The following is a 12,873-nucleotide window of genomic DNA, read 5'->3' on the forward strand; positions in this document are numbered from 1 at the left end:
CCAAGTTTACGATATGGACTGAGCTACAGGAAAAAACGTTACCATTATCGCCTATGGAAAAACAATTAAAGATATTGAGCCAAATTAATTTACAAAAAGATAAATCAGAAGTTTCCAGAGTGATCTATGGATGATTTCACCTTGTACACCCGGGAAAATTGTGAAAATGATGGTAAGTATTTTTTTTATTTATACCTAGATATCCCAGATGATTTCAGATAACCATTATAGATAAATACCAGCAGATACTCAATGAATTTTTTCGCTTTTAGAAAGCATTGCAGGCACGGGGCTGAACACTTTTTTTAGGCACAATTCTAACTTTGTTTACACCCCCGAGAGATCCGAAAGGAATTTGTTTATGAATTGAAAAAGGCATGAACTAACATAATAGTTTTATCTATAAGTAAACATGACACAATACAGTCTTTGTTATGTAATTATCACTCCGGTTTACAGGAATAACTGATAATCAAGGGAGATAACACACTCCATACGAGTAAAGTGAAATACATCATCATCATGTGCTTTTATCCAATAATTTGACCCATGGTCAGTCAGTAGATATCATATGCAGTTAATAAACAGACAAACATGTACATGTATTAAAGAAATCATGAATTATTATTTGTAATGCACACTAGCAAATCACAAGATATTGTCTTTTCTCAGTGAAAAAGGGGGAGGGTCAACAAACCTTTCGAAAACAATATTGCTGCACCTTTTCAACTATTAAACTAGTTAGCTATCACTCGTTGCTTCTAATATAAAAGATTTAAATGAAGGTTGATAAGCCACAAGGGAGAAGCATTTTTCTTTCTTTGCGATAAAACGTTCAAGAATTTGATTTTTGCTCTCTCAATAATACTTATGTATTTAAACCAAATAATAACACAGCCTGAGTAATTTTTTTGTCTTATTTCAGTTCCAGACATATCATTACTTTTTAACCTGAGATGACAAACTAGAGGTTTTAAAAGGTCCTGAATAACTGGTAAGCATTTTGTTTTATTTGGCAAGCTCTAAATTGTTTATTTATGGTATTTATGCAATTCAAATTACAGTCGGTATGTTAAAAATATACTGATATGAAAACTGTTGCTATGGTCTTGGCATTAAATGAAAATGCTTGGTTACTGATCTTTTCGACTCCATATTTCAAGTTAAACCTTGCGGCAACTGTTCCTCATGTAACACTGCAAACTATAATTAGCATTATTTTGATATGTCGTTATTTAATGACGCCATATTACGTGTGATGTCACAACGTTTCCTTTAAAACCTCATGCCGATATCTCACTGATAAAAGATTTTCACTGAAATACATGTAAAAAACATTTTTTCTCAAATACAATTATGTGAAAGAACAAGTTTTGAAAATTTGCACTTCATTGCACTCTAATTATATGATTCAAATGACTTTTACAGTAGTTTATAGTGGTTTCTACAGTATAAAATACCAGGTTTCCACTGGCTAGAATAATTAAGTATTTTGGTGTTTTTTTTATGAAATCTTCATTTTTGCATAATTTCTCTGTCAAAATGCACTTTTAGGCACCAGAAAATTTTATTGAATGCTTTAACAGGGTCTGTGTGTTGTAATTTAAGGTTACATTCAGATGTTTTGTCCTTCTTTTGACTAGTGAAGGTATACTGTAAGAAATTAATTATGCATACACTTTGTATTCAAAATAAAGGAATATAGCGATAAAAGTGTCATTGCCTTATAGTGCTGAAACAACTTTATTTTTTTTCAGAAATGGACAAAAATACACAGATTTATTCAGAATGTCATACCGATGAAGATCACATAAAAATATTTGGAAAAATCAGAACTATGGATTGCAATATGGGACAACATCCCTAATGCGCCTTGAAATGAGGAACTCAAAAGTCATGTGTAAAGAAAAAATCTCTGTGTAGTGATATTGGACATGTTTCTATTTTTAACAAATGACTGAACTTAATTATTTGTGGTGATTAAGAAAGTAGAGGAACATAGAATAAATGTGTAAAAACTATGGAGCTATTGAATGTGTTCAAAGTATTAAATTTTCAAAGAACTTATTGTGTTAAAAAGGGGATATTTTACCACAAGGAGCCGCATCACAAAAGGATGTTCGGGGTTTGCTAATTTACGGAAAAAGTAATCTCACTTCGTACCCCGAAAATTTAACCACATATGTGAAAATGTCACAGCTTCGAAACGAGCTATCATACATATCCAAGTTTACGATATGGACTGAGCTACAGGAAAAAACGTTACCATTATCGCCTATGGAAAAACAATTAAAGATATTGAGCCATATATGTTTAATGGCTTTCTAAACTTTTATTTCACCCAGAGTATACTAGTTAAAGGTTGTACCAGAATTGTGTGCTGTAGATTTAGTAATTGATATCCAACTTTTTCTATGTATGATGTGTCTATGATAATGAATAAGAAATGTGAGTGAGTGATTTTTCAGCATTTTTTAGGACCATGCAGCCTTGACAAAGGGTAAAAATATGTGTAAGTCAAATCTAATCCAGTAAGTTTAATAGTAGCAATATCACACTGGACTAAGATGATTATTATAAAAATTATAGATAGTCCAGTGTCCTTTTCCAGAAGTTCACAGTACTTACTATTCATATCAAATCTTGATTTTCTAGGATCAATAAAGATGTCGTCAGGCGAGTTGTCACCTGAAGAAATGTACCATGATGCACTGGCAGGACTAGCAGAATCATACTGACTGTCATGATCACACTCTTCACAACGTTTTGGGGAAGCATGAGGACCTCTTGGATAGCCATCATCATCAGGATCCTTCATGTAACTTCTGATAGCTCCTGCATGATGTAAAGCTCTGCTACGTTTCCAAACTGGATGACTGATATCTATTGCCATAATCTGAAAATTTAATTTTGATTTATTATGAAAAGTTGTGGTCTTATAAATACTTTACTTATATAAATATTTCAAGATAATTGCATGTTTTATATTTTTGAAAAAATGCATTCCTAAAGTGAACAGAAAAATATTTAAGTGCAGACTATTTAAGAGAATATTAAAGTAATAGTATACACTTCTACAAGTTCATGATTCTTTTGAAGTTTTTCCTTAGTTTTGCTGATGGAAATTTCTTCTCATTCAAGTTTGATTAATGATCCTAGCTTCCTTTAGCCTTATCACATTAGGTCCCTAACAAAGCAATCTTTCTTTGGTTGTTGTTGTCCTCAAATATATTCCCTAGTGTGGACAGAGTGTTTCTTGAAAATTTATTTTATACCCCTTCCAAAATTAAATTTATTTTTTCATGTTTTATGCCTCTAATAGCATGAAGGGGGATGAAATTACACTTTAAGAAAATTTTGGTAATGAATTTAAAGTAAAGTAGTAATTTGGTCCAACTGAAAAAGGTTAAAAATAAGATTTTTAGACCCCCTTAACACAATTTTTTGAGTAAGAGCTGATGAAGTTTTTTATAATCTTAATAATGTCCCAAAAGTAGTACAACACACTGTAAAAATATTATTGAAAAAGCACAGAGTTTTTTTAATTTGTTTTTTCATTTATTGTTTATAAAATATGCACTACGAAATAACTGTGTTTTCTGGTCATTATTTAAGAAAAGTAACCATGATTTTTCAGACAATTTTTTTCCAATTTGAAATAAGAGTCATGAACAATTTAGTAGATGATTCAAATTTAGTGACATATGATAAAATAAGTTGTTGACATGATTTTATATAAAATGGGCTACCAAGGTGCAAATACGAAAAATAGGTGTTTAGATATATATGAGAAATGGGTATTATTTAAGATTTGGCAGGTGATATCTGTAAAAGAAGACTTATAAATTTGAGAATTGAAACAGGGAATGTAATACATTGGCTTGGAACTCCACCAATAAAAGTTAAACTGACCCTTGTGTCATGAAATAGCACAATATTGCAGAAGGTGTCATTAAACATCAATAAATCAATCAAAACTATTATTATTAATATAAAATTATTTAATCACGATAAGTACACATAAAAGACATGTTAGCATAAACTTGCACTCTTGTAAAAGCAGTTTCAAGCTGTCATTCCAAAACCGGTTAAATACATATTTTATGTGTGCGTCAACAGTTAAGGACATTATATTATAATTGCTGTGTAAATGCTTTATGGCTTATAATTTGAAACATCTCTTGAATAAACAAGGTACTCTGTCAAAAGTTTGCAATACATCTTCTAGGTATTTCTTTTATAAGAAAAGTGTCTGATGTTTTTAAATTACTGAGTGAACACAAATACCTAAAAATAGAATATATATTTTTGTAAAAGCTGCCTACCTCTTCACAGCATCGTTTACTAACAAGTGCCATGTAGTTAATCTTTGCCCATAGATGATCTCGCTTTCTGAGGAATCTTGGAAATTTGTCCTGCCATTTTTGACCAAGTGCCCAAGGAAATATCTCATACTTGTCCTCTTCTTCATCTTCTTCCATGTCATTACCTAAATACCTTTAATAGTTAAAAGAAATTTGTCTTGATGGCACATCTTTTGTAGCCTGTTTATTTGTTACTTGTCAACTTTGGTCAATTTAAAAAAAAAAGATTGAAGTATGCCATATGATATTGTATTGACACATGTCAAATGTTCAAGACCATATGTTGGTATCAAAATGTTTTTTTGGGGTTTTATTTTGTTGTTATGTTGTTGTAATAAATACCTAAGATCTCTTTCTATTCATATGGTGTTCATTTAAGTGTCAGATGTAAAGAATAGTTTTCCCCATATTTTCAAGCTTTCGCAAATGACATGCTAAGTTAAGATGCAGCATTTTTTCTCCTTCTGAAAATGATCACTTATTACTGAAATTATCATTTACCAACAGAATGTGATTCTTTCAAATTAATTAAAATTGATCTTCTAAACTTACTCTTGTATATAAATTCACAAATAACTACATGCAATATTCCTGATGTGCTTACATTATAATGAGAAAAAAACTCATCAAGTGAAAATTTTAGTTGTGTGCAATTATATCAGTACTCATAAATATTAAAATAAGATGATGATCAATGAATTTTTCATATCAATTTTTTGGTACTTGTATAAAAAAAATGTATGAAACATAAAAATTTATGGAACAAATTAAAAGCCTCAAAGAGGAAATACTATAATTTTGGCTTGTTCTCCTGAAAATCATGATTAAAGGATAGTTACTTTTCTGATGCCTTTATAAATGGCTGTTTAAATGTTTTGTGTCATCATAAGTTCCAATTCAGGGAATCTACAGTACACCTTCACTTAGCAAGTGTTAAAGTAACAGTTGTAAGTTTGTTTTTAATTCACAGACTTTAAAATTTTACTTGTAGTCCAGTCAAACTAAGTTTGAACCTCATTGCAACAGAAAATGATTTAGGTCTAATCTATAGCATTAAGCTAAAAAATGAACAGAAAAAAGTCCCATAAAATCTGACTCGAGGAAAACTCAAAATCAGTATTTTTAATTCCTAATTCAAATTCAAATATTTTATTGGACAAAGCACATATGATACAATGCGTATTCCAAGATTCCTAATAGAAATTATCATTGGAAAGGGAGATAACTCCGTAAATATTAGCTTGATTTCCTTAAAATTTAGGTAAAATATGGTTTCTTTGATTGGGTTATAAGTTCGTATACGATTTGTTATGTTATCTTCTGCTTTTGAAATGTACAAAATCAAAGTGTTATGGGTATTTCTTTTTTTTTTGGCACACTTTTCATTTAAGAAATTGCAAAATGGCTTTGTGACCATTTTGAAAAAATAATGTAAATATTTGGTATTGTTTATATCTATAATTTAAAATAGATTTGATCAGCATACACCTTTAAACTTTAAACCACAAAGAGAAGAATATATGCTCAGTTTAATTGTTAGTTTTATTCAATTTGAGAATCTTTAGCTTGACGTGCTGAAAAATCTAATAAATGGTCAACTAATGAATTATGAAATCTAGGTTATAGCTTGATAAAAGATATGAAAACACCTTTTAATAGAGATCTTTGTTATACTCTAACAGAGACATACATGTCTCTGTCTCTAAAGACTGCTAAAATATCAAGAATCAATACATTCTGTTGAATAGAAGCGTTATAACGGTTAAAATTTAATTATGTATAAATTTTTCTGATATTTCTGCCTTTTTTGCAGAGTTATCTCCCATATCAATGCAAATTTCCATAGGAATTTTAAAGCCATGAATTTTTAGTTTTCTTCAAGTTATATTTTATGGGACTTTTTCTGTGTATATTTGGGGTATAATGCTTAAGATTAAAACTTTAAAATCTTCTGTTGCAATTACTTCAAGGCTAAGGTCAAATTTATGCTAGATTGACTGGACTACTGGTTTAAATGTAATTTTTCTGATTACCTATACCCTACGTGTATTTATGAAGAAACTATTATGATATTTGATAGACTTTTGATATCTGAACATTGGTTTTTAGTAAAGGAGTAGGTCGGGTAAGGGCGGAATTTGGCCTCACATGTCAAGTTCATCTTAGGCCAAATAAAAAAGCATGTGTGTTTCCTGTTTCCCTACCTACCCTATATTTTAAGCTTAGAAATAGCCTACCCTAAAGTTTTTTTGGTCATTTTTCAATAAGCACTGTTAAAGTCAGGATTTCTCTCCCATAGACTCAATGTAAAAAAAAATGGTAAAATAAAAAAAAATCCCTACCTACCTACCCTATTTTTTTCAAAGAGGAAACAGGAAACACACATATTATTTTATTTGGCCTTACGAAAGATGGTGAACACTTTTTAAACACTTCAGTGTCTATTTCAATTGATTCGATTAGTTTTTGTGAAAGATTTTAACTGATTTAGTCATTAAAAACGCTCCGATGCAAGCTTAGATATGAAAAATCTATCAAATATGCCAAAAAACATCACTTTTCATATGTTTTTTTGTCAAAAATGAAAGTGGCCGCATTCGTGTTCATCCTCAACCTTTATATATGTTATGTATTATCATCAAATACAACTTATACATTTCAACATTATGAAAAAACATGAATGCGGCCACTTTCATTTAAGATGGAAACCATCTAAAATTTAACTAAAATGCTAAAATTTAAAAGATTTCAGTAATTTAACATGACTTAATGATGCTAGTACCCGATATATGTGCATTGTATTGACAAAAACAGTCCATATTTATGAAGCAGAAGCATTCTATTTTCCAATAAATAGCTCAAAGATTATATTTTCACAATTTTGTAAAACTGCTGAATTTTGGGGCCAAAAAGGGGTCTTACTGAACCTACTCCTTTGAAAAGCCTTCTTCCAGATGTATTGAATCTGTCTGTTTCAGGTGTAAAGCAAATTCTTGTTTGGCTTGACAGGCATTCATTAGGTGTCTGGTCACTTTTTGAAAAGCACAACTAACTTTTTACCAATTTCATCATGCTTAATTACATATATATTAATGCTTATTGCTATATTATGGCTAGTATGCTTGTATAAATGTACATACAAATAAAAACTTACAAGTGCTTTTGAATATAATTGTAAGATGTCGTATAATTGCCAATGAGTCAACACTCCACCAGAGACCATTGAAATTAAGCCCTGTAGATTATTATTCTTGATTTGATCTAAATGACCTTAACTCTTTGTATATACAAGCATATGAATTGCCAAATGGCACAACAGCAATTTTTCAAAACCTTTTCTTTTTATGTTTTTAATTTGCATATCAAAATCAGTTGTTCAGAAGAAAAGTGTAAGGAATTTACAATCATACAAAATAAATAATAAATCTGGAGTTTCTTCTCTCTAATTTTTCATTTGAAAAAATAAAACCATTAATAGAAGAAGAAATCATTCATGTCCCAATAGTACCATAAATCTACATCTGTGGATTGTTGAAAGAAATTCTTATATTAAGGTGGTACTACAGGGAGATAACTCTGTAAAAATAAACTGAACATTTAATATTGTTATAATTTCTAAGAAAATATCAAGCTTTTCAATGATCAAAATTAGTGTTTGTCAAACTACTTTATTATATATCCAATGAATACTTCCTGATAAAGTGTGAGGTTCAAGTTTTTTGAATTTTTCATATTTTTGTCAAAGCATCAAAGGAATTATTCTGTCAAAATTTTATGAAAATTAAACAAGCCAAATTAATTTTAGTCAAGATGTTTGGTACCACCTTAATGGCTTTTAGAATAAAATTGAGAATGGAGATGGGGAATGTGTCAAAGAGACAACAACCCGGGCCAAAGAGCAGGGAGAAAATCCAGCAACAAGAGGCATACTTCTGCTGGCCACCAGCATATCAGTATTCAATGAAATTATGGAACAAGTCTTACTAGTATGTAGCAGAATTTATTAAAACAAATAAAAATAATTACACATCAATTGTGCTACTGTGTGTAAAGCTACTGGTACTTACAATGCTACAAAAAAGTTTGTTCTTGTATATTCTCTGATTTTCAGATCAGCTCTTTTGAAGTATGCAAAAACCATGGCTATGAGATACTAAAAACAAAAGATTGAAATGTATACAAAATTTTTATCATTAATTTGAATCTTGTATATAGTTAAATTAAATAAACTTTATCTTATGTAGATGTAGTTAATTTCACAAAACATACTTACTTAACCCCACCACATTATGTAGTATGTATGTGCCTGTCATAAGTCAGGAGCCTGTAATTTAGTGGTTATTCTTTGACAGTATTATTACCCTAACCTATAAATATGGCCAAATTTTAACACAGATCTTTCTCTTAATTTACCCTTTTTTTCAATTTAAGGAACACCAACTTGAATTTCAAATAGTGGATACATTTAGAACAGGTAGCACAGCAACATTAGACATTTGTCTGCTCAGCTTAAATAATGCTAAATTTTATATAGTAAGACGTCACTAAACAACTAATACCTTATCAGATATTTTAATGCAACTGTCAGCCTCCAAAAAGTCTTGTACTACTTCATCTTCTGTAAAAAAAAAAAAAAAAAAAAAATTAAATAAATTAAGTAACCAGAAAATTAGCAAAACCTATTTGTGTTGAAGGGTCAATTTTAATGGAAATTCATCATCAAGTGTATTTTTCCTATGAAAATACAAAAAAGGAATTAGGATGCTCTAATTAAAATCAAAATCTTGTTACTGCTTCTTGCTTCTGTTCTGATAATTTGCATAGTTAAAAACTTCATGATGTCCATAGTGCTTCATTGGGGGATCCATTGGGGGATCCATTGGGGGGGTTCCAGGGGTTGGAACCACCCCTTTTTTTTTGACGATCAATGTATTTGAATGGGAACATATAGTTTGAACCCCCCCCCCCCTTTTTGTCCTGGGTTGGGACCCCTCCCCCTTTTTAAATTGGCTGGATCTGACCCTGGTGCTTGGTGACAGGCTGTTTAATTTTATTGTCGAGCCTGCAACTTTTGTTGCAGAAAGCTCGACATAGGGATAGTGATCTGGTGGCGGCAGTGTTAGCTCACTTCTTAAAAGCTTTATATTTTAGTAGGTAGAAGACCTGGATGCTTCATACTGTGTATATAGATGCCTCATGTTACGAACTTTCCGTCAGTCACATGTCCAATGTCCTTGACCTCATTTTCATGGTTCAGTGACTACTTGAAAAAAAAGTTAAGATTTTTTGTAATGTTAAATTCTCTCTTATTATATGTAATTGGATAACTATATTTGGTATGTGCGTACCTTGCAAGGTCCTTATGCCTGTCAGACAGTTTTCACTTGACCTCAACCTCATTTCATGGATCAGTGAACAAGGTTAAGTTTTCGTGGTCAAGTCCATATTTCAGATACTATAAGCAATAGGTCTAGTATATTCGGTGTATGGAAGGACTGTAAGGTGTACATGTCCAACTGGCAGGTGTCATCTGACCTTGACCTCATTTTCATGGTTCAGTGGTTATAGTTAAGTTTTTGTGTTTTGGTATGTTTTTCTTATACTATATGCAATTGGTCTACTATAATTGGTGTATGGAATGATTGTAAGGTCTACATGTCTAGCTGACAGGTGTCATCTGACCTTGACCTCATTTTCATGGTTCAGTGGTCAAAGTTAAGTTAAGTTTTTTAGTTTTGGTCTATTTTTCTAATACTTGTATAAGGTCAACTATATTTGGTGTATGGAAATATTTTATGATCTATATGTAGGTTACGCAGGTTTTATTTGACCTTGACCTCATTTTCACGGTCCATTGCTAAGTTTTAAGTGTTTGTGTTTTGGTCTGTTTTTCTTTATTTATAAGCAATAAGTCAACTATATTTGTTGTATTGAAGAATTGTTAGCTGTACATGTCTGCCTGGCATGGTTTTTCTGACCTTGACCTCATTTTCATGGTTCATTGATCAATGTTTCATTTTCTTGGTTAATGTTGAGTTTATGTGGCTTTATATTTAGGTCTATAAAGATAGTATCAAGGATTAGTAAAGAAGGCGAGACATTTCAGTGTGTGCACTCTTGTTTGTGTCTGTGTGGACAAAATATTTTTTTTAAAAATTAAATAGCCAAATGACGAGAGGAAATATGAAATGACAAATGTACCTACACAAGAGACAGATTATTCTGTCAAATCTTAGACTTAGGTGACTTACCTAAAAGGCGAAAAAATGCTCTCATTTCTTTTCCTTTGACAATAAAACTTTGCTTCCTGGATACCTCATGTCTTTGGAATAACGAAAAGCTGCTAGAAGTTGTACTTGCAACCAAGTGTCCATTTGTGTCAGCTATTATTGGCATTGATCTTGGTTGTGTTATTATCTCGTGTCCTCGATTTGCTTCATAATGACAGCGATTGTGATATTCTGTGAGTTCATTTGCTTGTTCCAGTGGTGGTATTTGTATGACTTGAACACGTTCATTCGGTCTATGCTTTTTTGGAAGATTTGCTGTTTCATGTTCTGCATAATCAACTACATCCATAAATTCTTCGTTCCTGTCTGAATGCAATACTTGACAACTGTTAGTTGAAAATGACTTGTGGCGTTTTAGTTTTGGCTTAAGAAACGAATGTGTGAAACTTGGAAGCATCTGTGATTCGAGCAAAAATGTATAATGTCTATTGCAAATCAGCTGTTCCGGTCGCACCTGCAACTTTGTCGTCTGCAAATGTAAATAGATATTCGGGTTTCTTGGGAGTTAGCAGACCGATATCAGTGGATCCAGATACTTTCCGAGTAGCAATACTGAATTTTAAGTTGTCTCCCTTTGAAAACAAAATCCGACAAGTCCAAACGCTCAGACTCGTGAAAACGTAAAAAAACGTCAAAACAAATATTACGTCAGGCTCAGCTTTCGCTTTATAGGTGTAAACGTCACATGAAATTTCGTTTTAATAATTTAATGGAAAGATGGAAATTCAAAAAGAACTATGAGCTCTGACATATGACAAATATTTTAAAAGAAAAAACTGAAATACTTTTCCAAATTGGCTATTTTAAAAAATGTTGTGGAATTGAGAAAAAAAACAGTACTGTAATTAGAAAAAAAGAGTTGTTAGTCAAACAATATCTGTCAATATTATACTAACACTATCTATATAATAGAGGTAATACCGTAACAGTGGGCAACCACAATACTTATATTTAGACAATATACGTATAGTGTCTTGAAATATGAAATTTATTTGTATGAGGCTTAGAAACGGGAAAATGTGAGGTTCTACCGAGCATTTTCCCGTTTCGTGCCGAATACAAATAAATTTCATATTTCAAGACACTATACGTATATTGTCTTTATACTGAAATCGAAAAAAAATATTCAAAAATGAAAAAACTATGTAACAAAAATTGTTAAAAAAGTGTTTGGAATTTCCCTCTTGGGGTACCATTTTGGGGTATTTCCCTATGAGCGTTAGTCCAGGCGGTAAAACATTGACATATTAAGGAATTAGAAAGGGAAAATTAACTTAATTAATAACATTTGATAATCATGGTAAATAAATAACCAATTTGTAGACATAAAAGTTTAAATTCATAAAAGTTTGACCATTGTTACTTTACGTTGTCATGGTCGTGACGTGATGTTGTTGATGAAATACAATAAGGAGGCGGGGCTTATAGGTTAGTTGGGGTCATTGACGTATAAAGCTAACGTTTATACGTATAGCTTTATCTGTATAGTAAAATAGCTGATTGCAGTATAATATGTTGTAATAAATTTACTGAATCATTTACCTAACTTGTAGAAGATTTTCATCGCTACCGATCATCGATAACAACGATTTTACGTTTATGGTTATCAGGACGACTTCAGCAACACCAGACGTCCTACTCACTCCACAGACACACAATAGAGAAACTAGACAGAGGAAAATATACATTGGGCTATCTATTAACAAAGACCTCATCTGGAAAAAACACATCAACCAGACCATAGGGAAAGCCTCAGAGACACCTTGCTTTTTACGGAGAAATCTTGGTAGCTGTACTCCAGCAACAAAAGCAACAGCCCACTCCACACTAATAAGACCGACTCTGCAATATGCTTACCTAGTATGGGATCCTCACCATATTACCACTATATGAGAGATAGAGCTGGACATAGGGCAGGTACAAAGACGAGCAGCTCGCTTTGTTTATAGTTGGTGCCAGGACAACTCTGCTGTGTGTGTTTCAAATTACTGGACCAACTTCAACGGGAATCACTGCAACGCAGACGATCATGGATTAAAACGTAGTCGCGTGCTGTGTTACAAGACCAGCCAGTTGATTGCCATTGATCCAGCCAAATACTACACATCAGGGGACAGTAGGACCCAGGGGCGGATTTAGGCGGGGGCGTTGCGGGGCGTGCGCCCCCCCCTAAAATTTGCAAATCATGGGTTGTCTTCTAACTTATTTAAGTATCAGAA

At 32.0% G+C, this 12,873-nt stretch overlaps 2 protein-coding genes and 1 long non-coding RNA gene across 3 annotated transcripts in view; 2 read left to right on the forward strand and 1 right to left on the reverse strand.

Annotated features, from left to right (window-relative positions):
- The window catches only part of LOC134710305 (uncharacterized), a 67,565-nt gene extending 64,592 nt beyond the window's left edge, over positions 1-2,973 (forward strand). The window contains exon 3 of the long non-coding RNA XR_010106110.1: positions 2,656-2,973. This is a non-coding gene — a long non-coding RNA (uncharacterized LOC134710305). The remainder of the gene's footprint in view (positions 1-2,655) is intronic.
- The window catches only part of LOC134710304 (speedy protein 1-B-like), a 73,209-nt gene extending 62,060 nt beyond the window's left edge, over positions 1-11,149 (reverse strand). The window contains exons 1-5 of the mRNA XM_063570611.1: positions 10,616-11,149; positions 8,924-8,982; positions 8,432-8,517; positions 4,326-4,497; positions 2,629-2,896 (exon numbers count right to left, since the gene is read on the reverse strand). Coding sequence (XP_063426681.1) covers positions 2,629-2,896; positions 4,326-4,497; positions 8,432-8,517; positions 8,924-8,982; positions 10,616-11,051 — 1,021 coding nt within the window. The 5' untranslated portion in view covers positions 11,052-11,149. The remainder of the gene's footprint in view (positions 1-2,628; positions 2,897-4,325; positions 4,498-8,431; positions 8,518-8,923; positions 8,983-10,615) is intronic.
- Positions 1-12,873, forward strand: part of LOC134710313 (protein stum homolog) — a 338,001-nt gene that overhangs the window by 123,420 nt on the left and 201,708 nt on the right. The window lies entirely within an intron of this gene.

The sequence above is a fragment of the Mytilus trossulus genome, chromosome 3, assembly GCF_036588685.1.
Source record: "Mytilus trossulus isolate FHL-02 chromosome 3, PNRI_Mtr1.1.1.hap1, whole genome shotgun sequence".
NCBI lineage: Eukaryota > Metazoa > Mollusca > Bivalvia > Mytilida > Mytilidae > Mytilus > Mytilus trossulus.